Source organism: Nannospalax galili, unplaced genomic scaffold (genome assembly GCF_000622305.1).
Source record: "Nannospalax galili isolate Female #2095 unplaced genomic scaffold, S.galili_v1.0 scaffold854, whole genome shotgun sequence".
NCBI classification, from domain to species: Eukaryota; Metazoa; Chordata; class Mammalia; order Rodentia; family Spalacidae; genus Nannospalax; species Nannospalax galili.
This window is the reverse complement of record NW_008334957.1, coordinates 207,320-233,129: the sequence shown is the minus strand read 5'-3', so window position 1 is coordinate 233,129 and position 25,810 is coordinate 207,320. Positions and strand designations below refer to the sequence as shown.

Here is a 25,810-nt window from a genome sequence, read left to right as displayed (position 1 = left end):
CATCCCCAGTGGGGTTGAGAGCGCAGTAGGTCTTCACACAAACACTCCATGCTGTGACATCAGTTTTGGTGAGGTGCAGGTGCATCACCTGGCAGATATACAAAAGGCTCTGAGAGAGATTCTTTCATCACAGATTTTTTTCATCTGCCTTCCAAACACGACAGGCTTTGAACAGTGAAGATGCATACTTACGCTGTATCTACAGTAGAAGATACTTGTTTGTAGTGATTGTCTGAGCCCATTAAAGCAGGATAAAATCCTAAACTTTGGAACATAATGAGACCAAAATCTTTTATATGATAATAGTTTTTTTAGATATCAAACTCTGGCTTGTTAGTGCATGAAAGACAGAACTGTAACGCAGAGCTCTGGAACAGGACCCTCCTTTCACACATGTGTTTTTAGTTCTGCACGATGAGAGAGCGCTGTGCACACCTTCTAAGACACGGTCAGTACATGTGACTCAAGAACTGCTCTTCTGATAGTAATCTCGCTGCTCCTTATGCATTTTGTTTGTTATTTTACAACTTGTCAGGATGCAGTGTGCAATTGAGCTATGTTGTAAAACAATGATCCAAACATCTATGACAGGAGTTCTAAAATAAATGAATTCAATGCCTGGTGAAGATTTGACTAAGCTGACAGACCTGAAGAATAATATAATCACTTAGAAATTAGAGACAAAAATCATCCCAAATATTTTTCCCTCTGATATTAAACAGAAATTTATCAATTTTCAGGGTTGAAATATTAAGATTTTCCAAAGGGATATGGAAAGGAAGGTTTGTATATGCTTGTAATGTGGCTAATATCCCACATTAATACCCCATGGCTAATATTAAGGGAATTTTCAATTTAACACAAGTTGACCTTACTAAGCAAGACTGTGTTTAATGATTACTCCCTTTTGTTGAAAATATGTGCACATAGTGAAAGTTACTGCCCGTGAACCAAATAAATTTATCCTGCCTCTTGTCAGCGCATATGCTGTGAGCTAGAATGGGTTTTATATTTTTAAATATCTAGAGAGAGGGGAAAAGGTAAAGGCATTTCTTGACACTTGAAAAAATATTGACACAAATATTAACACATAATATCATGTGTGTCTTCACAAGTAAATCTTAATTACAACACAGGTGTGCTCAATTATTTATGTATTGTGAATGCTGCTTTTCAATTCAATATGAGATATGACTGGCTGTGACACAAACTTTTTGAGGTCTGCAAGATCTAAAATATCTACTACTGTTCAGAAAACTCTGTGACTTTTGGAAGAGGTTTAGGTCTAAGAAACTTGACGGAGATTCTTGTATCATAAAATACTGGTTAAAAGCAAAGGCAGCTGAACTGATGGCCGCAGTTGATTCCTGGCTCTGTCACTGACTGTTCTGTGACGTTACACAGATTACCCACTCTCTGTCTTAGTTATCTGAGGAATAAAATAGGATAATAATTCTAATTCAGCTTTAGAGTTTGGGGGAATTGGATACGTTAACACACAAAACATGCACGATGGCACTGTGTGGCCAAAAAGATAGGATTAGGACATAAAGGCTCGACAATGGAAAGTGGTACGAGTACAGTGGGGAAACAGGAGGGAAATGTCAACGCTGAAACTTGACTCCATTTCAACACAAAAACACTACAAAAGGGAGAGGGGCTCATCACACAGTATAAAAGAGATTTGATTTGCCAGGAGATAAGATTAAAATATTTTGGTTTAAGCCAAGTGTAATGATTCTCATCTATAATTCTAGCCTTCCCTCAGGGCGGAGGTAGGAGGATTATCATGAGTTTGTAACCAGCCTAGGCCACAATGTAAGAATCTATTTCAGACAACACAAACAGGTCCTTTATAGCTGTGTCTTGGTTACTTTTTCCTACTGTGACAAAATATCTGACAAAAAAGCAACCAAGACACAGCTATAAAGGGCCTGTTTGCTGGCATCTCATGATGAATGACCACCTGGCCTGTTTGCTGGCATCTCATGATGAATGACCACCTGGCCTGGCTGCTGGGATTCTCACTGGCAGACCTGCACTCAGGACCCCAGGAGTGGGTGGGGCTACAGGAAACCCAGCAGTAAGGATTTGAAACTACAGCCATCAGCACAGACCTCACAGCCCAGAAGGGCCCCTACAATCTGTGTAAAGACTTCAGAAATGCCAGACTTGACTTTGGCCATCAAGCAGTCTAAATGTGTCATTGTAAGGGAGGTAATTTTAAACAGTGAGCCCTGTCATCTAGTAGCAGGACTGTGAACTCCTTGTGACTGAGGTGAAGCATGGATGAGCCAGCAGAGACCAGAGGCTCACAGCGAGCGGAGCAGCTCTGCTGCCTGTAACAGCTCGGCTTCCTAACGACATTATGCAGTCCAGTAACAACTGCAGCATTTCAGGATAAATCACAGAAATATGGCTAGTCCTCCAACCAGAATATAGGAAAAGCAATTCTTGATATTTTCATTAAAGTAATTATTCTTATAGTATATAAAAAGAAAAAACAAATAAAATAAAACAGAAAACCAAATAAAAAAATCAAATCAAAGTATTTCTGAATTATAATCAAATGCATATGGGCAAAACTACTAGGGGTCCATTAAGAAAGGGAAGGAGCTCCTGCCAGAGTGGAGGGTTTCCATTTACATTTTACAATTAGTCCAAATAACAAGAAATTTAATAACAGTGCAGGAGATGTGGGCAAGCATATTATGACTATATTAAACCGTATTGCTAAATCCAGTGAACACATATTCTTCAACTCTGATGAAATATTTTTAAAACTAACCATGAACTGAGAAATGAATTATTTACCTCAAGGTTTCAAAGAGTTAATATTATGGAGAATATATTTTCTGGCTAGAATTCATTGGTTTCTTCAATTAATGCATTTTATACATCTTGTAAAACAGAACAATGAGAAATTATTTTTAAAAGCTATTAAGAAAAAAACCCATAGCCTTAAAATGATGAAAGAAATGGAAGAATTTGGTAAAAGTGATTTTATTTTAGTTATGAGATGCTTTAAGGCATGCTTTACTAAACTTTTTTGGAAAAGTGAATTTATGCATTATATACACTCATATAGAAAACTGAAAAATTGGCTATATTTCTCGATATATTCTGGCTGACCAACATAACCTTCTTACAAAATTGTTAAAGCACCTTGTGATAATTACAAACTGTAGGTGACTCCAGAATAGAATTCAAAGAAGAACATTTTTTTCCATCTTTCTTGGGAGTTCATGCAAGACAGATTTGAGGACACTGCTAGAACCAAGAGAGAAAGCTGGTTGGTATAGGGCGCAGAGGACCTGACCATGACAAGAGTAATAAGAATGTAGAGGAAAGATACATTGAAGAGATTTTTTTCCTGCAAAATATATTCAGCAGGACGGATGACTGGTTGGGTATAATTTAATAAGGGAGAAAAATTTATTTCTAGCATATGTAAGACAAAGTTTCATTTCCAAGATGCCCTAGGTTCAAAGCTCAGCACTGCTAAACAAACAAACAAAACAACTAGTGAGTTTAACATGCCAGGTCACTAATTTGCTCTTGTCATATTGAATTTTGAGGTGTTAATAGAACGTTCAGTAGTTACTGTGCAAGTCTGGCTTAGGGGAGAAGACTAATCTCTGAATACAGAAGTAGAAGCCATTGTTGCACATGTTGGGTTGAGATCATGATTTAGGCATTCACCTAGCAATATGACTTCTTCTTTGGAAGTCTGAGTTCCTGCTTTGAGGAGCCTTAGCAAGTCTTAAAATGAAGGCATAGAACAAAACAAATAATGTATTTGCTAGAGAATACACAGATGTCATGGGAAGACACAGATGGGGTTTAAGATAAAGTTATGCTCAGACCTGAGGGTGAATCTGAGCTATCCATGGTACAAGGTATGCAAAAACAGCTTGAGATTCAAGAATTGGCATCTGTGGAACTACCAAAGCAAAGGAAAGAAACCAGCATGCTCAAAATCTTTAGAAAGAGCGTTTCCACAGGTGTTTGGTTTCAGGTCCGGGGTGGTTGACTACGTGTGAGATGGGAGCAGCAGTCAGAAGATGCTTCGGGACTCCTTTACAAATGTGGACCTGGGGGAAGGGGCACTATGACCAAAATAGACTGTACGAAATTCTGAAAGAGCTAATAAGTCTTTAATGTTGGCTTCATATGAAGGGTAGTGAACCATCACAAAATAATTCCAATTAGGAATATGACTCACACATTTTATGTTTCAGAAGGGACAAAGTGATTGAAGAGAGACTTAGTATTTTAAGAGCAGTCACAGCAAGGGAGAGCTATGAAGTAAAGGTGAGTAAGAAATCAAAATTCATGTTTTGATTTATTTTTTACAAATTTAACATTTATACTAGAAATGTCCATATGTTTTAAAGACCTAAGTCTTATGACTTAGTTTTATATACTGAATACCTTTCACTCATGATTAAGAGTGTTAAAATGATAAATATTTGGGGTGCCTTAAGCAACAGATATGACAAGATCCCCGAACTAGTAACAGTGATGGTAATAAAGGAATAACAGCTACTGAACAGTAGTTCCTATGTCATGTCTTTATAAGCATTTTCATATTCAAAATGATGATCATATTTACTTTTTAATTCTATTTTCTATTTTTTCAGACTAGAAAACCAACTGAAATGTAGTAATACTTGAAAACTTGCTCAGGGTCAAACTTAATGAATGATAAAGCTAGAATTTGTATCTAGGCAGCTAACAATGCAGCCTTATGATCATCCTTGGCGGACAACATCCTGGCTGCAGGATTAAAAACTTTTATTTGGACATGCAAAAATTGTCAGGTGTATTATAGCCTCAACTGTGCATTTAACAATTCTTGTTCATTACAATAAACAGTAAATTGAGAATTTCTGTAGTCCCAAGGCCATTTCTGTTATAACAGAATGAATAGCGTACAAAGCACATTGCTAAGTAACCCTTACCTCTCACATAGACTTTCTACTACATTTTATCTTTAGGCAATGTATTCAGTCATTGCTTAAAAAGGAAGATCTTTTACTCCAGAACTTCAAATCTTCAGATGCAACTTTATTTTTATCTTTTTAATTTTTTGAGACAGGTCTTTCTAGGTAGCCCTGGCTGGCCTGGAACTCTGTGTAGACTAGGATGGCCTCTAACACACAGAAATCTGCTCCCTCTGTCTCCCAAGTGCTGGGATTAGAACGCCTGGTTTAACATTTTTTAATGAAAGACTTGTCAAAGAATCATTGGCCATTTGGAACCTTAAGCTTTAGAATGTTTATCATGGATCATTCAAAGTATGAAATTGGCAAGAAAGCCTAAGCAGCTCTTCCCTTTCCAGATAAAAACTTGCTAAAGCTTTATAGCCATACTCTATCAATTTAAGGATTATTAAGGGACATCTCCATTCTTAGAACTCAAACAGCCCATGAACATTAACAGGGTTTTGTTTTCGATATTTTTGGATAGGGTCTCCCTGTAGTCCCAGCAGACCTGGAGCTCACTATGTAGACCAGGCTGGCCTTGATCTATCTGCCTCTACCTCCAGAGGGATGGGATTAAAGGCATGCATGCGCCTCCATGAATGGACAGTTTTAATGTATATCCAGAGCTCTAGTAAATTGAAAAAGAGTCCTTACACAAATTTAATATCTCAAAAAAGCATTAAAATAGTCAACATGGAAAAAAACCACTCTGGATTCCTGTACACTCACTTTGCAATTTGCTTGCTGTAATTTTGATTTTCCATGGGTTGCATAACAATCACCTTTCCATGTAGACCTCCCAAAGGCTACTCAGATTTATTTACTCTTACCTTCTGTTCAGTGACTGAGTACTGAGAGCAGGAAGAAAACAGGAAAGAACAGCCACCCAGCTGATCTGTCAGTCAACAACCAAACTGACACAGAAGAGTCTTTCATGGGGATCATGTGCTTACTTTTCCCATCATCCCTTTCAGGCACTGCAACTCTTCATGCAAACTTTTAGGAGGCTTTCTGTGCCATAAATCATCTGTAGGCACCTGACCATCCTCAGGACTCTGCTACTCTGTCAACCCAGATCGCTTTGTTATTTGCTCTCTCTCCTCTTTGGCTGTCCTGGCCATAGCTTATTATTCTTTGCTGAGTCAATTCTTTGTTTGGTGATCCTTGCTTGAGCCGTGGACTCATTCAGGCTGACTCCCAGCCTCTACTGTTAGATCCTTCATTTTTTTTCATTCATGATTTTGTTCTTTGACAATATCATACATAAACATAGCATATTCTGATTTCTCTCTCTCTGCTAACCTCTCTTATCTCCTCATTCTATTCAATCTCTACCCCTACCTTTTCCTTCCCCAGGGTCATGACTTTGGATTTGTTTTGTGACCCACTCAGTATAACTGGAGTCACCTGAGTGATCAATGGGTTGGAAGTGTCCATTGGAACCTGTTGGGGTAACTCCTTGAATCTGTCAGTAATTAACAGTTCAGGAGTGGGTCAGGGCATTCTGACTCCCTCTTCCCCCTCTTCCTGACTGTTGTTGGGCCCATTCTTTTGTGAATTCAGTGTAGGCGCCTGTAGGCGCTGTGAGTTCTCAATTGCATTGGCTGTGTCTTGCTAAGCGGATGGCATCACACAGCCGCTCTCTGTATCTTCTGCCTCTTACATTCTTTCTGACCTTTCTCAGTGCGAATTCTTCAGTCTTAACCAGGAGCAGAAGAAGGTAACAGGAAGGTATGCATCTCCTTCTCTTGTTCTACATCAGAGAAATTTGCTGTCAGGGCTTCATCCCATCTAATTACCTCCCAATCTACTGCTCTCTTTCCTACCCCCGACTTATACCAGCCTGTGAAATTGAGGGTTACAAATGGCAGGAGGTAAATATCACAGCATCCAAAGAACTTGTTGGGAAGGGAATGAAGCTGCCTTGCCAGTTTCTGATTACTGTTTCCCCACAAACGAGAAGCTCCACATGACTCTCCATGGCTGTTTCTTACCCTCATCTTTCTTTGCCGTCCAGCTGCCCATTTCCAGTGGGAAGGTGGAGTTACAAGCTCAAACGATACACTTAAAGCTGTCTGCCTTCTGCCGGGATGGATTATTTTCATACTTGGCAAGTGTATATTTGTGTATAGATATAGTCAAAGTTTATAAGGAAATGTATTTGGATTAATTATAAAAATATATTCCAAGTCCTGATGAGTTCATTACAACAAAGATAAATGTTTGAGAGTTTTGTGGAGGAGTCATGAGAGGAAACTTTCAGACTTAAATTTTTATTTCATTGTGGTTGTGAAGTAAGTTTTCTCATGTAGGAAATACTTCAGTAAAGTGTTAAAGATGAATTATTCATCCTTTCTGGTATAATACTTGGTTAGCCTCTGAAAGGTTCTTAATTTGCTTAACTTTATGTGTTTAAAGGCTGCTCTTAATTTTGCTTGTAATTTATAAAATGGAGCACAGTCAGTGGTAGAATGCTGACAAGTGTGGTAATTAATAACTGAAGATGGAAAGGATGAGGAAGAGAATGGCATCTATGATATGTAGATAATGAACATTCTTCTCTGGATTGGTACAGGACCACTTTACAGATGTGGTGACCTTTGACCTACCTAAGCCATTCCATTCCCAACTGAAAGAAGGAGCAAGAGAAGGAACTGGCATCAGTAATTTCACTTTGGCATGAGCTGATGTTCATGTTTAGCTCCTTAGGGTTGTCTACTGGTTCATTCTGTATTATTTATTAATTAAAGTATAGAGGTTTTATGCCTCTTCCTCTTAAGTTATTCCCTTTTTTGTTACTTAAATCTTGACAGCTTTGGAAAGAATTTAAAGGTAGTTTAAAAATAAAAACATGTACACAGTAAAGCCTCTAAAGTACAAATTAAATGGTACCCCCTCCCCACACAAAGTCCTCCATCTGTCTCATCTCCATCTCTTGCACTGACTTTCTCCCGAGATAGCAGCACATTTATATACCATTCATAACACCATTTCCTTTCCTAGGTTTCTGAAAATGCGTTATGCAATAGTAGAATACGCTCCTGCAAATACAATGCTAACAAGAAATGAAACAAACCAAAGAAAGCAAGCCAGAACAAGCTAAAGGAGAATTCTTTTGCCCCTTACTTCGCCAAACATCTCTCTCCTTGGAACAATTATATAATGTTACAGTACATAATAAAATAGCAAAATCATCCTGAATTCTGTGAGTTGATTTGGTTAATCAATAGAACCAAGCAAGGCAGTCAGGCAAATCCTGCCATAATATATATGTGCTGAAAGCCAGTCAGTCAGAAGCACAGACAAAACAACTTATAGCTTGTGGTTAACATCAGAGGTGAGTGGTTATGTGAAACTTCAACCTGTGACATCTTTAGCATTCTCTAGGTAGACAGCTATGGATCTGAACTGACCAGGTGAACATTCAGCAGGTGACCTCTGGACAATTAGCAAGAGAATTATTTGTTTGTTGTGTGTGTAGGCATATTGTAATCCCAAAGCTCCTCTGAAAAGCTGGAGTTGATCCAGGGTGAGCATGGGCTGTGGAGCACCTGGGAAAAAGGGGTGGACCCACCTCCATATTGAGCACGGGCAAACAGTGAGCAAGAAAGACTGTGGGCAGGAGGTGGATAGTGTGCATTTCAAATATGGAAAAGGAAAAGCCTGCAAAAATCTATGTATTTTTACATCACCCCCTCCCAAATGTCATATAAACCTTGCAAAATCCAAATGGGATGCCTTATGTCAGTTTGTTAATCTGTGTCAGGACCAGGAGACCCTGAGTGGGGACTTTTCTCCCAGCAAAAAGGGAAGAATTTAGTGAAACACATATCTACATAGTCTGGTGACCAGAAATCATAGTTCGGGGGTTGGTTATAAGGGTACCTTGCCTTTTTTCCTACCGCACAATTTCAACAAAATTGCAGAACCTGGTTTGCTCGTATGGAACATTATGAATTAGAAGTTTTTAAATTAGAAACTTCTCCCTGGTATCAAAATAAAGAAAAAGAAATACTGGCAATATACCTCAAGTATTCTTCAGTTTTAGCCATGCTAAGGATCAAAGTTTTGCTTTCTAAGTCACACAAATCACACAGATGCATTTCCTATGAAAGGTAAAGGTTTCTTGATGTAGATGAAGAACTAGGACTTACCCCTGTCTGTATCATACAGGAAGACAAAACAGTTCCATTCGTAGTGGTCCAGCAGACTCAGTAATGCACCTCTTAATGAAGGCCTTAGCTGAAGCACAAACTGGCTTTCCCCTTCAGTAGGAAAGCTTGGTGTGATGAGAGAGATGTGTAAAGCGCTGCAGAACGAGGTCAAGGTATGCACTGACCTCTTGTCATAGAGTCCAAAAATGGCAAACACTCCTCTCGAATACTGGGAACAGACTGGAAAAAGACAGAGGAAACAGTCACTATTATTACCACACTCAAAAAGTCTCCACTTGCTGTTTACAGACTATGAAGTTAAAACATTGAATTGCTGATACATTAGCCATATATGACAGAGCACAGTGGATTATACAATTGATTGTCCAGTCAATTAATAAATTCTTGAACCTGCATTCACAGCAAGCAAGGTGCTTTAAGTCTTGCATTAAGAAGCCAATTTGAATTAAATGGAAATTTTATGAAAATAAAGTAATATATAGCCCTCTAAAACACTGCAAACCTATGCAAGATGCTTTTAAGTATGAAAGATCCCAATTTTTCTCTGTATTTGTTCTTGACTGAAAAATGTAATAATACAATTCTGACATTTCAGTATGATTGAAGATACACTTAAATCTCCTGTATCCTAAGCAATTTGCTGATCTCTTCTATTCTTAAATTAGACTGCATTTCATAACAACCACACTGTTAACTTTTTACTTGTACATTTTTTATGTATTAATTTCATTTTTTAAAATCACAACCTCAGAGTCGGCTTGAATTATGCATAAAAATACAAATTGTTTTTGAGGAAAAAATCATTTTAGGATATACAAGCAGCTTGGTGAATTGGGATCAGTTGTGTAACTATCAGCCAAGACAAAATAATTCCTAAACTCCCTCAAACAAGTATGCTTGAAGGAAGAGGCTGTTTCTTCCTTATCTTCCCAGTTCTTAAATGGACAATGAGGTGAGATCAGAAAGTGAAGAATCTGTATTCTCCTTCAGAGATGTTTAGCTCATTCTTGCCATGGCTGATTTATGGACCAAACTTGGGTGACTTTTTCTAACTTCACATTTTAAAAGCCACAGATCTACAATAGGACCTGTCTATTTTTGGATTTTTATAGTAAAGCAAGATTGGTAAATTCTTGTAAGGCTAATAGTTCTTTTTCTCTTCAGGTTATACAGCGAGCCAAAGAAATGTTTATCACTATGAAAAGTCTATATTTGGGGATTTAGTTACTAATTTTAATTGCTAAATTTCTTAAGAAACTAAGGAGTATTGGATACCTACAGGTATTCATCTTGGGAGTAGTTTATTAAGTGAAGAAAATTTCATTAAGACATTAAAAGACTTGGAAAAATAGCATTTTTGTCTATGCTGTATTGTATCAGGGGTTATGGAAAGTATGATATGTAACTAAATAAGGTTTAATGAAACAATGAGATGTTTCTTTGTTGTTGGCATAGGGGACAGAGCATAAGTGCTATAATATAACAGGAGGGAATAAAGTGCGCAGAAATAAATGTTGTTAGTCATCTTTACATGATGTGCATTGGATATGTGTTTGAAAACTTTATGTCTTACTAAAGGACCAGAGGCTATATTAAAGTGGAAAAGTCCAAGACGGAACTGACATAAAGATATAAGGGGAAAATTGCAGACTTTGTAAAGCTTAAATCTTAGCATTGTTACTACTTAGCCAGACAATCTAGAGCAAAATATTTTATCTTATTTGTATAAACAATGAATACATACTATAGCAAGAATTAAATGAGTTTATAAACCTATGAGGACACATGAAGCAATTAGTCAGCAGCATATTTTAAGACTTTGGTTTCTATGCATAATTCTAGTTTAATTATTTCTATTATTAAAAAAAGAGAATAAAAATACCTCAGCTGATTTAAAGCCAAGAAATGTCATATTCAAGTTCCACACAGTAAATAACATTTGTTTTAATTGCTACTGTAGGAAGTTTTGTAAATAAGCCCATCAAAGAACACCGAACTCTAATTTTGTACACCCCTAGGAACTAGAATTAGCCCCTTGAGCAGACTGACCAGTCTGGAAGGCAGGTTCTAACAGCATGACTGACTGTAATTTTTTAACAAGGTATAGAGTTGTCATAGTTAAATCAATGGCACCTTCAGCTTTCATACAGTTCAGTTTCTGTACTTTGGCTGATCATGTAAATAATGTTATGGGTCAGATCCCAACTTCTTAAGTGTACCACCAATGCTCCAGTTGTGTTTGTGTGAACAGGGCAGCCTGGGGTTACTCAGTTCCTTCATGTCTTCAGATTTTCTTGCTCTTCTGATTTTCATGTGAATTTTCATCCCACTTTACTTGGTGAATGATCTGGTTCAATTCACTTCTTTAGTTTGTTCAGTTTTGCTTTTCTGGTGCTGGACACTGAACGCAGGCCTTCAACCATAGTAAGTCCATACTGCACCACATAACTAATGCCCAGCCCCTGGTTCAAATAATTTATACTTCACTGAAAAAAAATTCAAGTGTTTTAGATTTCAAATCTCCAATTCTGCCTTCCAGTTTGCTGCTGAAACTGCACACAGACTTTAATTCTTATTCAGGAAAACATAGGCAAACTGAATTTGAAAGGCAAGTGCTTAAACTTAACTCATGCATAGAAACTTTTCTAAGACGTTTATGTAATCTTTTCTGTTAAGGCACTTCAGTCCTACGCTCTTTCCATGCTTTGCTTCCCAATGAGTATTTTTTCCAGGAACTCTATGAGTTCCTCAGGGGGGATCGATGTAGCACTGTAGGGAACTATTGGTGAGCTCTCATCAGATGGTGGAGTCGTTGGTGAGCTATCATCAGATGGACAGTGCTGGATCCTTTCTCTTACCCTTCTCCTCTACAAAGAAATCCAATAACATGTCTGCTTTCTTCTATCAAAATATCAATTTTCTGCTTAAAACATGTTGTGTATAAAGCGTTAACCACTGGATAAGTATGAAAACCCTGTGTATCTGCAGAAAATCCCCGTATCTCTCATTCCTCCTACAAGCTTTGCAGTATGAACATCCTGGTTTCCCTCTGCTCTGGTGCTCTTCATACTATTTAACTTATTTCCATTTGTTTTACTAAACCTCAACAAATTGAAATTTTCTGATATTTAGTCATCTTCATCTGTCTCCATTCACTTGGATCATGATATGTCATCTGTTTTTTTCATGTATCTGCCATTCTGCCTCTATTACTCTCATTAAAGTATACTGAGTGCAGACTAATTAACACCGCTCTGGGTGTATTGTCATTCACAGTTTAGTTTCCCTTTGAAAATTTCTGTTTGTAGTTATTATTCTTTTGAGCATTTTCTTTCCTGCTTTAATCTAGATCCCAGGCTTGGCAGGTGAGGGTCATTGGGTTTTCAGTGTGCAAGAATAGGCTGTCAGTCAAATGTTCAATGTTATTATCTTCATGTAAAACACTGAACAATATTGATTCAAATTCATAGCATTGTTATTTACATATTTATTATAAAGCTAGCTTTGGAAGCCCTAAATAAAAATCTTGCTGGGCTATCTCTCATGCCATCTACTGCTTTTTAGCATATATATAATTATTCAAACAATGGAATTTATTAAACCCCATAAATGCACGCATAATATAAGAGTAAACTAAGCTGAATAAAAATGTGCTTTGAATGTAGAAAAGGAAGGCTGAATTTCAATTTTCATATAAAATAGCAAAATAAACAAAGATTAATGCAGAGTCTCTAAGTAGATGTGCCAATATTAGATTGATAGATATTTTGGGATCTGAGCACTAATCAGGACAAGGCTTTCAATGAAAAAAACGCAATCATCATTTTAAACACACATTCTATATTCTGCTGCACTAATGAGATAATAACTTGGATCATATATTATGTAAATAAGTTCATAATATAAACATATGGTGATAATCCATTCATTTTTTATGGGATGGTGTCAATGGATTAACTGTGTATCTTTTCATTAGGTAGTTACCCAATTTCATTCCACATAGCATATTTCAGGTGATAAACTAAGTCAAATTATGGCATGATCTGTGATGAATTATAGCCTTAAATCATATGCAAATAAAGTAACCTGATCTTAGCTCAATGTGTTTCGAGTATAAAATCCCAAAGATGCTGAAGAAGTAAATGCAGTCCTCTCTTCTTTTTACATCCTTCTCCTTTTCTAATTGTCTCCAAAGCTTAGCTCTTCCCCTCATTAATGCAGAGACCATTCGTGCTCCTCTGTGCTTCCTCCTTCTGCAACCTCCATGCTTGCTCACAGCCGCTCCGTTGATGGTCTTTTCTATCTATCCATTTTTCCAATTCACTGGATTTAAACACTTTTTCACCAACTAATCCTTTCCGATCACCTTTGTTATGGAGCATTAGGTTTTTAACCCCTGTTTTGATGGAATCCTCTGCCGTGTTTTACATAGTTCCTTGCTTTGCCTTCTAATAGCCATAACTATGCTCTTCCTCTGTCTCTGGGCATATCTTGACAGCTGTTTGTTAATGACGAATACTCATAACATTCCCAATTTTCTGCCCATCACTTTCTTCAAAACACATCTCATAGATGGACTCCTCTAGGTCTGGCGCTTTAAACATCATCTCTTGTGGTTTGAATGTGATGTGTTCTCTGTAGGTTTATGTGTTTGAACACTTAGTCTTCAGTCTCCTATACTGATGACGCTTTCTGGGAAGTCTCTGGAACCTCAAGGAGATGGAGACTTGCTAGAGGAAGTGTGTCACTAGGGGTGGGCATTCAGGTTTTATGACCCAGTCCAACTTCCTGTTCACTCTGTTCTTCCAAACTGCAAATGGAACATGACCCATAGCTCCCTGCCTCTGTACTTCTCCTGCCATGGTGAATTGTATGTCCTTGAACAGTAATTCAAAATAAATCCTTCATCCCACAAGTTTCTTCTTACCAAAAATTTTGTCACAGCAACGGGAAAAGTAACTAACATAATGTCTGTGTGCTCATGGCACCCCAAACCGTACCATCTACTTCAAATCTACCCATTGAACTGCAGATATTCAAGTCTAATTGCTTTTATACCTTGCATAACTCAGTGAATTATCCAAATGGTTGTACCAGTAAATCTTGTATCACAGGCACTTTAATACCTGCCAATCAGAACTCTGGTATGATTTCTCATAAACCTAGAAGTTCAGGTAATATGAAGAGGTTCACATAAAAAGGAATCAAATGCCTAACCCTCAGCCATTGCTATTGCAATCTGTAAAAGAAGAGCCACTGCATCAATACAAGTAACACTACAAATGATTAATCAATAATATTGTCAATTGTTACACATTATTATTAAACTGTCTCACCTAATGATATACAAAATAGATCATTTTATTTATCTTGAGTGATATATAAAATCAAGAGTAACATCATTGGGTAAATCATTGAATCTATAATTCATTAAAATTGGGATGGTTCATTATATAACAATAAGTGACACAAAAAAATTTATGTATATAAGTATTAGCAACTGGAGAGGAAGAGGCCCCTGAGGCTCAAAAGGTAGCAGGATATGGCATTGCCATTGGCTGCCCACCAGAAATAGATGGTAAGACTGCTGTTGAAGACACAACATGCTTTGGTTGCAGGACATAGAAAAGTGAACCTGGAGCTGGGCAGGAAGCTTCCTCCCTGCCAGTGAGAGTCCACAGTTCTGTAATGTGAGGGACATTTTTGCCTTGGACGCATTCCTTTGCCACACATTTTGTTTTCCAGTGTTACAGCTTCTCTTGTGCTTGGTCAACTTAAACATTTGGTAGCCTCTTTCAAGAATTTCTATTTTCTGAAGTCCTTTGCAATTTGCTACAACTTTATGTGCATTCAGCTTTATGTTCACGTTGGATTGCCAATATACATGTTTTGAAATTTTAAATCATTGGCCCAAGTTTAGTAAATTCCTATGGGAATTTAGTGAAGTCGCTTTGGGAGAAAAAATACTTCCTAGCAATTAATCTTTCCTATTTCTTTCAATTTCTCTGTTTGTATTTTGTATATGTGTGGTTGTATTTTGCACATATATGCATGATTGTTAATGGGTTTGTAGAAAAGCACACACAAAAAAATGAGCAAAACCTCATGTGAAAATAGAATAATATAGAAAATTTCTCAATGAAAACATTTTGTCCCATGCAGAGTTTAAAGCAAACCAGAAAACTTGTAATATGTTAATGCTTAGCCATAGAAGAGGTTTTTGTTTTTATATGTATTCACTGCCACAGGCACGACAACCTCTGCAAATCCATCTCTATGTTCATGTCAATTCTTGGTTCAACATCTAAGGAAGCATGTCTTCACTAAGCCGCCCCAAAAGGAACCACACCACCCATCCCTCTTTAACTTTGCTTACTGTTTTCTACTTCTGTCCCATGAACAAATTAGCTTCAATACAGGTTTTTCATGCCACTAAAATATTTCTCTAATTTATTTTTATATGTGTGTTTTCTCAAATATACAAGGCATGTTTGTACAAATACAGGTGTGTGAGCATTAGTGTCAAGGCCAGGAGTCAGTGTTGAGAGTCGTTCTCAACTATTCTCCAACTTATCTTTTTAAAAATTTTTAAATTTTATTTATTATTTTTATTTTATGTGAATGCGTGTATTGCCTGCATGTAGGTAAGTGCACCCGTGTTGTACAATGCCCTCGGAGGACAGAAGAGGCTGTTGGATCCCCTGGAACTGGAGTTACAGACAGTTGTTAGTTGCCATGTGGGTGCTGGGATTTGAACCCAGGTCTTCTGCAAGAACAGTTCTTAACTGCTGAGCCATCTCTCCAGCCCTCTCCACCTTATCTTTTGAAACAAGGTTTCTTATTGGAGCTCAGTGATTGCTTACACTGGCTAGTGAATGAGCTCCAGGGATTCACGTGTCGCAGCCTCCCCAGTGCTGAGATTACAGGTATGCTTCCTGCCATACTACCTTTCTACGTGGTTGCAGGGGATCCAAAATCAGGTCTTCATGCTTACATAGCAAGCACTTTACCGAATGAGGCATCTTCCCAGACCCTCAGCAGAATCATCTTAAAAATCAAATATATGGGAGCTGGGGGTGTGTCTCAGCAGTTAAGAACATGTACAGCTCTTACAGGGGATCTGAGTTTGGTTTCCTGCACCCACCATGTGCAGCTCCCAACCAACTGTAACTCCAGGTCCAGAGAATCTGATGCCCTTCTCTGGCCTTTACAGGCACTTGCACTCATGTGCACACCCTTGTCCAATGAAAACACATAGTTAAAAATAAAAAATTCTAAAAAATTAAATACTTTTGTTCTCAATAAATGTGCTTATAATTTAGAAGCAATAGTTTCCAATACTTGATGTCATTGAAATCTATGTTCCTAGGATGCTATGGTCTAATGTGAAAATTTTCTGCAATCTTGTTGGGTGACTCCTCTGAAATAAACATTTCAAGTAAGCCCTCTATGCATTATCTCTCCTGATGATACTGACAAGTAGTGTATCAAGAAGATCTCACTAATGTTCTTAAGATGCATTTGTAGAGGCTGGAAAGGCGGCTTAGTGGTAGCTGCTCTTCCAGAGGACCCAGGTTTGGTTCCTAGTACCCACATGACAACTAACAGTCATCACTAACTTTAGTTCTAGGGGATCTAATATTCTCTTTCTTCTTTCCATGGGCATTGTACACATACTGTGCACATACATACATATAAGCAAAACACTCGTGTAAAAATAAATTTTAAAAATTTTAAGAAAGGACTTTGAACTAATATATTTTCCTCTTTCTTTCTTACCATCTAAGCATTATTCATCTCTTCTCTTACTCCCCCTGTAAAAGCCTTGACATTCCCTCCCCAATTTAAGTACCCCACTTTCCTCATTTTCCCCTTAATAACACCTGTTCAAACTCTTACTGAAAAATACACATACAATAAATATACAAGGGCCTATTATTAAAGACTGGTCACAGAACATGGTTCAGTTGATCTGGAACTGACCCGGAAGCCTCTTTCCTGAAGACCAGCTCTCATGGTATCAGAGCGGTCTATGCAAGTTGCAAAGGGAGAAAACCAATCCATGCCAACCCATGGTCCTACCAAGCCCAGCAAACTATTGCTGTTGGTGCAATAGTGCCACTTCTATCTTAGGGATAATCAATAGCTGTCTAATTGGAGTTAAGGCCAGCTCAATAGGAGGGAACTCATGTGTGGTACTGTAAACATAGCCAAATACACATGGCTGGAGAGATCATAAATCCTAGAGAAAAATGTCATTTTGCCACATCCCTAGACCAACATAATATCTGTCTTAATTCTAAATATGCATCTTCATATTTACAGACAAGTGTGCTTTTCACCCCTTATCAAAAATTTCTTTTGGTAACAGAAGGAAACTATTAGAGTTCCAGAATCAGTCAAACACAGAATAAGTGTCTGTGAGATGCTTAACCCTAAGTGACACATCGTCAGTGCAACCTCTATGCATAGGATGACCACATCTCTCAACTCTCACCAGAGAAGTTTCATTATGCAGCAGATGGTCATCAACATGGAAACCCATAATTTTCCAATGTGCAGAGAACAAGAGGCCATAGAACACTTATCTCTGAATAGGACACCCATTTCAAAACTCTGCCTCCCAAGGCTCAGGGATCATTGCTGAAGAGGAGGTGGAAAGCATGTAAGAGCCAGAGGAAGTGAATGACCACAGGGAACAGTCTTCCAGGTAGCTGGTCAGTTACTCAAATGAAATCACAGCAATGGTGACAGCATACACAAGTCCCATTCAAGCTCAAACCAGACAAAACCCCAGCATAGACATGGGGATATGGGGAAATCCCTACCCACATTAAGGAACTTTTGGCAATTGATGGCTGCTGGGAGAGGGAGAGACAGTGTCTTATAGGGATGGAATCTTGGTGGGCCCAATGGGTGGATAAACACTGATGAACACTTGGGCATACAAATGAGATTCTATAGACTGTATTACATAAATAAGGAATACTTTAAATTTCATGGGGGGTTAGTGGGGGAGGTGAAGATTGGGGGAGGTGAAGATAGGGGAAGGAATATAAATACCATCAAACTATATTGCATGGAAAACATAAAATTTCAATAAAAATAAAATTTGAAAAAATTTAAGCGATGCCTTTGTAACCCCTCTCTTTTATGTCATAATACTTTTTGAAATTCTACAGGGTGGAACTTCTTTAACTGTGCTTATTATAACTGCTTTGATGTGGCCCATCACTAGACATCCTCATGAGTTTCTTCATACTTTTATTCACTTTACATTCTGATTGATATTTTTTCTGAATGAACAAGTAAATAAATGATTCAAAATACTATCAAGAGGAGAATTATTTTATACAACATTATTCTTTCAATGTCTGTACTCCATTACTAGTATATTATAATGGAATTACTTTCTTACCTACTGAGTTTATGAATATTATTATGATTATACATTACATGTTGAAAACATATCTCATATATTTGCAGTTTATTTTGAACAATGAATTACTATTAAGTAAAAATTCTGTGTATTAATATCGGGGGGGATATATTAATCTTAGCTCCTGGAAATACAATGTGTTAAATCAGTAAATTTATAGGAAAAAGATTAGTCTGATGAACACAGAAGCAGGCAAGCTAATAAATAAGGACTACAGTATGTCTATATTCTTAAGTTCACAATTATGAGGGAAGCTAGGAAGAAGTTAGATCTAGACCAAAATCTAGATGAATCTAAAATGAAGTCTCAGTATTGATTGAACTCCCAACTTCTTTCTGATTGCTATGGCTATGGTAGACTTCCTTATATCAATGGCATTAAGCACATGCGGAAAATTTCTACACTGGAGAGAACAGTTCTTATAAGGACTGCAAATTATAGGCACTGTGTTGGCATGCTGTTCGGTACTGTGGTTGTGTTGTTTAATACTGCTTGTGGAATCTAGTGGTGAAGACAGAGTGATGTTTTGTGCACGTTTGCTCCCTCACTCTTTTTCCTGGTAGCCTTAACTACAAGGACAGAAACCCAAGAAGTAAATGTTATTTTGTTTGATGGCTTTGCAAACTTGAAATTTGCTACCATCTTTTAAATCCTGTTGCTTTAAATAATATCTTTTAAAATTGGTTTTGGATTGATTTACTTTTAATATTTATGATTCTTTTGCCTACATACAGGTAAGTGCACCTGTGTTGTGCAAGAGCCATGGAGACCAGAAGAGGGTGTTGGATGCCCTGGACTTGGAGTTACAGACAGTTGTTAGTTGCTATGTGTGTGCTGGGAACCAAACCTGCCTGTGTCCTCTGCAAGACTAGTTCGTGTTCTTAAACACTCAGCCATTTCTCCAGCTCCTTCAAATAATCTTTGTAGCTGTGATTGCCACCAAAAGTGGTGGGATAGATATAAAGAAGCTAAACATTAGCAATGTATAGAATCTAGACATGACTATGTATAGGAGAGAGGAGGGAAGAGAAAGTAGTGGGGAGGGTAGAGTATAAGCAAAGTAATTTGTGTGAAAATGTTACACTTTTATATACAACTAAAAATAATAAAATTAGAATTTAAAATAAAAATTAAAGCTAAAGCACAAAATCAAATTTCTTTAAGGAAGTTTATATCTTACTTCTTCATGTACTACTATTATTATCACATTAGTACAATTATTTTTATTATTATTTGCATTCAGATTTTGTAAGAGGAAAAATCTTAGTTACTGCTTATTCCAGGAAGAGACAGGACTCAGAACTTTTCTCACATTTAAAATCATACTCCATTTTTTTCCTTATCTAGTGAGCAAGGTTAAGTCATGGAAAAAATAATAAAAATGTTTTCTACTATTAAAAGTTTTGATTACTTATTCTTCTTTTAAAATTTGTTGTGTCCATAGCAACAGAAATATAATCAGAGCCTGCAGCTGGAAAGTGTGCCATAATGATGGAATCAATAAAACCGGAGGTGCTATGAGCAAGCTGACCCAGAATTAGCAGTGGAGCCTATGCCATGTGATCACTTAGAAGACAGGAAGACAGAAAAGACAGGCTGTGCAGAGCCTGTGAACTCTTCAATGTAAATGTAATGCTATCTTGGTTAGGGGAAAATGCATAAGGTAGTGTTGTTGGCATTTCTTACTTTTGTTGTAGAAAAATGTATTGTGAAAGAAAACAGCTATGACACTACCACTCATACTTTTATTCAACAAATGCTTATTTACTGCTTATTTATTTCCATCACTGTGAAGATTTTTAATAAAATACAGTCAATACAGCATCCCAACTAAGAAGGGGTTCACCATCAAAGGACAAGGCAGATAGGAATTAATGCTTTCAGAAACAAATGTAACTAGATATAGACATGAAATTAGGAAATAGAGTGTTTGCCACAGTGTGGGTTTGCAGGTGGAATGATACCTGTCTATGGAACTGGGCTTAAAGAATGAGGGTTGAATACATATAAGGTAACAAGTAGAATCATGTAGCCAACCAAGAAAGAGATATGAAGATGGTGAGTCAAAGGAAATATTATTGGCCTAGAGTGAAGAGACTGTTTTGGGAGATTTGTCTGAGTTACTCTCTACTGCCGTGATAGGACACCGTCCAAAATCAATTTGGGGAAGAAATGGTGTATTTCATCTTACAGCTTTAGTGCATCGTGGAGGGGAGCCAGGGCAGAAGCTCAGGACAGGATCCTGGAGGTAGCAACTACTGCACAGACCATGGAAGAAGGCTGCTCATATGGACTTCTCTGGCCTGTTTCCTTATACATCCCAGAACCACATGCCCAGGGTGGCACCACCTAGAGTGGGCTGGACAATCCTACATCACTCAACAATCAAGAAACATGGCCGCAGGCCAATCTGACAGAGCAAATTCACAAATTGAGGTTTCCTCTTCCCAGGTGAGTCAAGTTGACACCTGAAACTATCTGACAATTGACTCTCTGTCAACTTGACATAAAAACACATCACTATTAAACCATTAAACCATAAACTATGCATTTCCTGTCCCCAAGGTCTCATTATATTATCATAATATTAATATCACACTATAAAACATGGCACAACGTTAGCTGCATGTGGTGGCACACACCTTCAATCCCAGCACTTGGGAGGCAGAGGCAGGAGGATCTCTGTTGAGTTCCAGGCTTGTCTGCTCTATATAGCTAGTTACAGGATACTGTGTCTCAAAAAGACCAAAAAATAAAGAAACAGGCAAACAAATAAACAGAAAAACATAGTACAACTTTAAATGTTCTACAGGCTTTAAAAGTCAAATTTAGAGTATTTGACTTTTAAAGCCTGTAGAACTTTTAGAGTAAGCTCAAAGTCTCTTTAATAAGTCTCAACTGTGGGCGCCTGTAAAATCCCAAACAAATTAAGTTCTGTCCTTTTCAAGGGGGAAGAAGCAGGGCATACTTAAGCAAAACTGAAGTCCAGCAGTGTAGACAACTGGAATTCATTATTTTCTGCAGCTCCACTTCTCTGGCTCTGCCATCCAGAGCACACGCAGCATGTGTCATAGGCTCAGGCTGGCTCCATGTCACATTTACCACCGCCTTTGGTAATCCCACAGTCTTAACTTCTCTGCCATACCCTGGGGTCTTAGCTGCAAAGGAGGCTGCACCTCCACCATGGCCTTTCCTGGTCTATCCTGGCCTTTCACATTCCAAGTCTCAGGGTTTTTTCATGACCCCCCAGTTCTGCAGCTTTTAAGATGCCAAACCAGTTCTATATGGGGGCCTCTTACATATTACCTATCAAGTCCAGCTTTTAGTTTAAGATGTAGGTTGGCCCTACTCTAGACCACAGCTTCTGTGTGCTGATCCTGAGGAAATCCTCCCCAAAGTTTTCACATTAATGATTCTCATCTCTTGTTAATCACAGTTGATTTTTCATCCCCAGCTAACCAGCATCAAGTGTTTATATCAGTAAAACAAGGTTTCACTTTAGTGGTATTGGTCTCTTGTTAATCATAGCTGATTCTTCAGGCTCAGCTGCCCAGAAACCACAGATTCTTAATTCAAAATATACAAGCAGCCCTGATAATCTTTTCTATCCCTGAAACCACAGAAGCCAGACCTCCATCGTCTCAGTTTTTCCATGTTCTCACAGACCAGCTCACTAAGCTTGAACATTCAATGGGTTTTCCAAACCAAAGCTCCAAACACTTCCATAATTCTCTCCAAAACAATGAAGTCGGATCCATAGCAGCAATACCCAACCTGTGGTACCAATATCAGCCCTTATTACTTTCTATTGCTGTGATTCAAAGACTGACCAAAACCAATTTGGGGAGGAAAGGGTTTATTTCACCTTGCAGCTTACAGTTAATCACGAAGAAGAGCCAGGTTAGAAGCTCAGGATAGGATCCTCGGAGTAGCAACTGATGCACAGACCATGGAGGAATGCTAGTATTGGTTACGCCTCTGACTTGTGCTCAGCCTGCTTTCTTATACAGCCCAGGAGCACATGCCCAGGGGTGGCACCACCCACAGTGGGTTGGGCCCTTCCACATAAGTCAGCAATCAAGGAAATGCCTCCCAGACATGGCCATCGGTATAAGCAATTCCCGAGGACATTCCCGAGTTGAGGGTCCCTCTTCTCAGGTGTGTCAAATTGAGTGTGCCAATTATCCAGCAAAATATTTAAGAATTAAATTGATGGAATTCAATAGATTAGTGGATAAAACGTGAAAAAAGAATCTTAGATGCCTTTTTATTATTCATTTTGAACGAATGGATAGCTGTCCTATGACTGTCACTGATTGCTGGATAGCTTAGAGAGATTTTGCTTAGATATATATTATGGGAGAAGTACATTTTCACAAAGAAAACAATGAATTCCACTGTGGACCTGTTGAGCTTACGGTGTCAAGTGTCAAGCAGGTCACTGCATGTAAGAATGTGAAGGTAGGAAAAGGGACAAGAAGGAAAAGCTCCAGTGTACAGCTCTGGGAGGAAATGGCTGCGAAGGGCAGTGTGAGAATCAGAAAGAATGTTCAAAGAAACTCAAGTCTGGGCTAGAATTACGGGAGACAATTATTTCAAAATTGGAACAGAACAAGAGATTGACAGATGAAATTAAAGACGTGGAATGTTACAGAGAGCAAAGGGTCAACAGCTCAGCGCAAGGAAAGATTTTGCAGATTTGATATGAGGATTTCTGTGCAGAGGTTCCATGAGTTCTCTGTGCAGCTTTCTAAAGTTGCTGCTTATGTTATAATAGTTATTTAAAGGAACCTCAAGCATATGGCAGATCATCTGGTTAACCAGCTTGAAATAGTGATATTTTGTGGGATATCAGTGGCTGTGTTTTCTGTTTTATTAAATACTATTAAAAAATTTACAGACATGTGATATCTAGAAATATTGAGCAAACACATGTACACAAATGACTTATATAAAAACGTCTGCATGAAGATGAAGTCATCATATGTGTGCCTGGTATACAATAACTCACCCAACCAAATCACTAAAAATTAATGAAGAAATCTATGCAAACACCTGTCGTGATGGCATACATCTGTAATCCTAACACAGGAAAAGCCAAGGCAGGCGCATCACAAGCTTGAAGCCAGCCTGGATTATGTAGTAAGACCCTGTCTCATGAAAAATAGATATTAGGAAGAAGAGTTTCAGCAGTATCTCCCAAATCCATTATGTACAGGAATTAAGCTGTAAAAGAAAACGAAGCCAAAAGGAAACAAGCCTTCAGCAGCAACTGACCCCAAACAAACAAGTGAAACCTTGTATGCAGTTTGCAAACATGTAGATATCACAGGACACAGAAGTCTTCTAGGAGGTAAACAGCAATAAAATACCAAATCCTTACAATACGTTTTCAAGCCCAGCGTTTGACCAATAACTCGATTAGATACCAATAAAATCAGGGTTTGGTGATGATACAATACTGAATTTAGTTTGCAAAGAATATAATTTTACACAGTATCAATTGAGTATATACATATTACACAGATACATGCACACAACGAGAAATGGAGGAGAGAAAGGGAGAGAGAGAAAAGGAGAGAGAAAGAGAGAGAGAGAGAGAGAGAGAGAGAGAGAGAGAGAGAGAGACTCCATAGCTGCAGATTCTGTATTCATGGACTCAGCTGTGGAGTCCACCACCTACCAATGGAAAATAGTCAGAAAAACGTTGTGTTCATTCTGAACATGTGCAGTCTTTTCCTTGACATCATCCATGCTTGTGTACATATGCGTTCATCCTTCCTTCAGGCTCATGTTACCCTACTCATCATGGAGTGTGTCAGTGATCTAAAGATCACTAAATTAAATGAGAGAGCGTGCATGCTTCGGTTGAGTACTGTCATTTTACACGGGCAACTTGAATATAGATTTTAGAGCTTTACAAAGTAATAACACATTCTGGAACCAATCATTCATGGATAACGAGGGATAAGGGAAACTGGAACATATTTTTAGAATGAAGGATTAGAGTCAGTGGAGGAGATAGGATGTAGAAGACGAGGGAATCTAACCAAGCAAGATCTAGGACAGCTTGCATAGGAAGCAGAGGGTAAGTATAAGGTTGGCCTTGAATGGAATGTTCAGGCATATGCATATACAGTTTCCTTTGATTGTCAATCTGATGGGATTTAGAATCACTAGAGGAACGCATGTTTGGGAGTGGTTGTGAGGATGTTTCCAGAAAGGATTCACCAAGGGGAAAGAGCCTACCCTCAAAGCTGGTGGCACTTCCCGACAGGCAGCCAAACACAAAGCAGCTAAAGAAGAAGCACACCTTCCTTTCTTCAAGATTTTCTGAGCAAGCCTGTCTATGAGGCTGCTGCCATCCTCCGCAGACATCAGTCAGCCTCTTCATCCTGCAGGATAGACTCAATGCCATCAACTCTCCAGGGAGTTTTGAATTATTCCATGCTAGTGGTAGACAGAGACTGCTTAGAAGTCCAGTTTCATGGACTGAGCAACTACCAGGCTCTCTCTCTCTCCCTCTAGGGTGAAGACTACTGGTGTTGGACTACCCAAATACTATGGTGTGTGTGTGTGTGTGTGTGTGTGTGTGTGTGTGTGCACGCGTGCACGTGCATTTTGTTGGTTCTTTTCCTCTATAGAGCTCTGCCCAGTACAATTGGGAATTACTTCCATAGATTTTTATTAACAAGGAGGCCGTGAAAGATATGCTTGATTTAGAGTTTTATAGTGTCTTTTATACGACAGCCCAAATTGTTGCAGTGAGATTTGATCTGAGTGTTTGAAATATCGCACATTTCAAAAGCTGGAGGAGGTAGGAGACGAAACTGATCAAGAACACATGAAGCAGTTTATAAACACATTGTAATAAAATGCCAGGCATATTTTGTATACAGTTGTGTCTAACACAATAGGTGTAACATAATAAATGGTACATGGTAAAAACCCAGTAGGTTATTATTTACTGAGCAAAACAAGAAAAATGCATTTTGGTATATATTTTGTAAGTCCACCTGAAGTGTAGTCTTTGGACAATTTTTTGTATTATTTTAAGATTTGGTCCTCAACGTATGCAAGACTAACACATCCTATATAACTACAAATTTGTATCCTTTGAGTTAGTTTCCCTACCCTCCCCCCTCCCCACCCTGGCCTGGCTAAACAACATTCTTGATTCTTAACTATAGAAATCATTTTACTATGTT

At 38.2% G+C, this 25,810-nt stretch overlaps 1 protein-coding gene across 9 annotated transcripts in view; it reads right to left on the bottom strand.

Moving 5' to 3' along the window:
• The window catches only part of Gria4 (glutamate ionotropic receptor AMPA type subunit 4), a 420,313-nt gene that overhangs the window by 249,048 nt on the left and 145,455 nt on the right, over window positions 1-25,810 (bottom strand). For all 9 annotated transcript variants that reach the window (XM_008829686.3, XM_008829688.3, XM_008829687.3 and 6 more), the window contains exon 4: window positions 9,143-9,382. In XM_008829686.3, coding sequence (XP_008827908.1) covers window positions 9,143-9,382 — 240 coding nt within the window. The remainder of the gene's footprint in view (window positions 1-9,142; window positions 9,383-25,810) is intronic.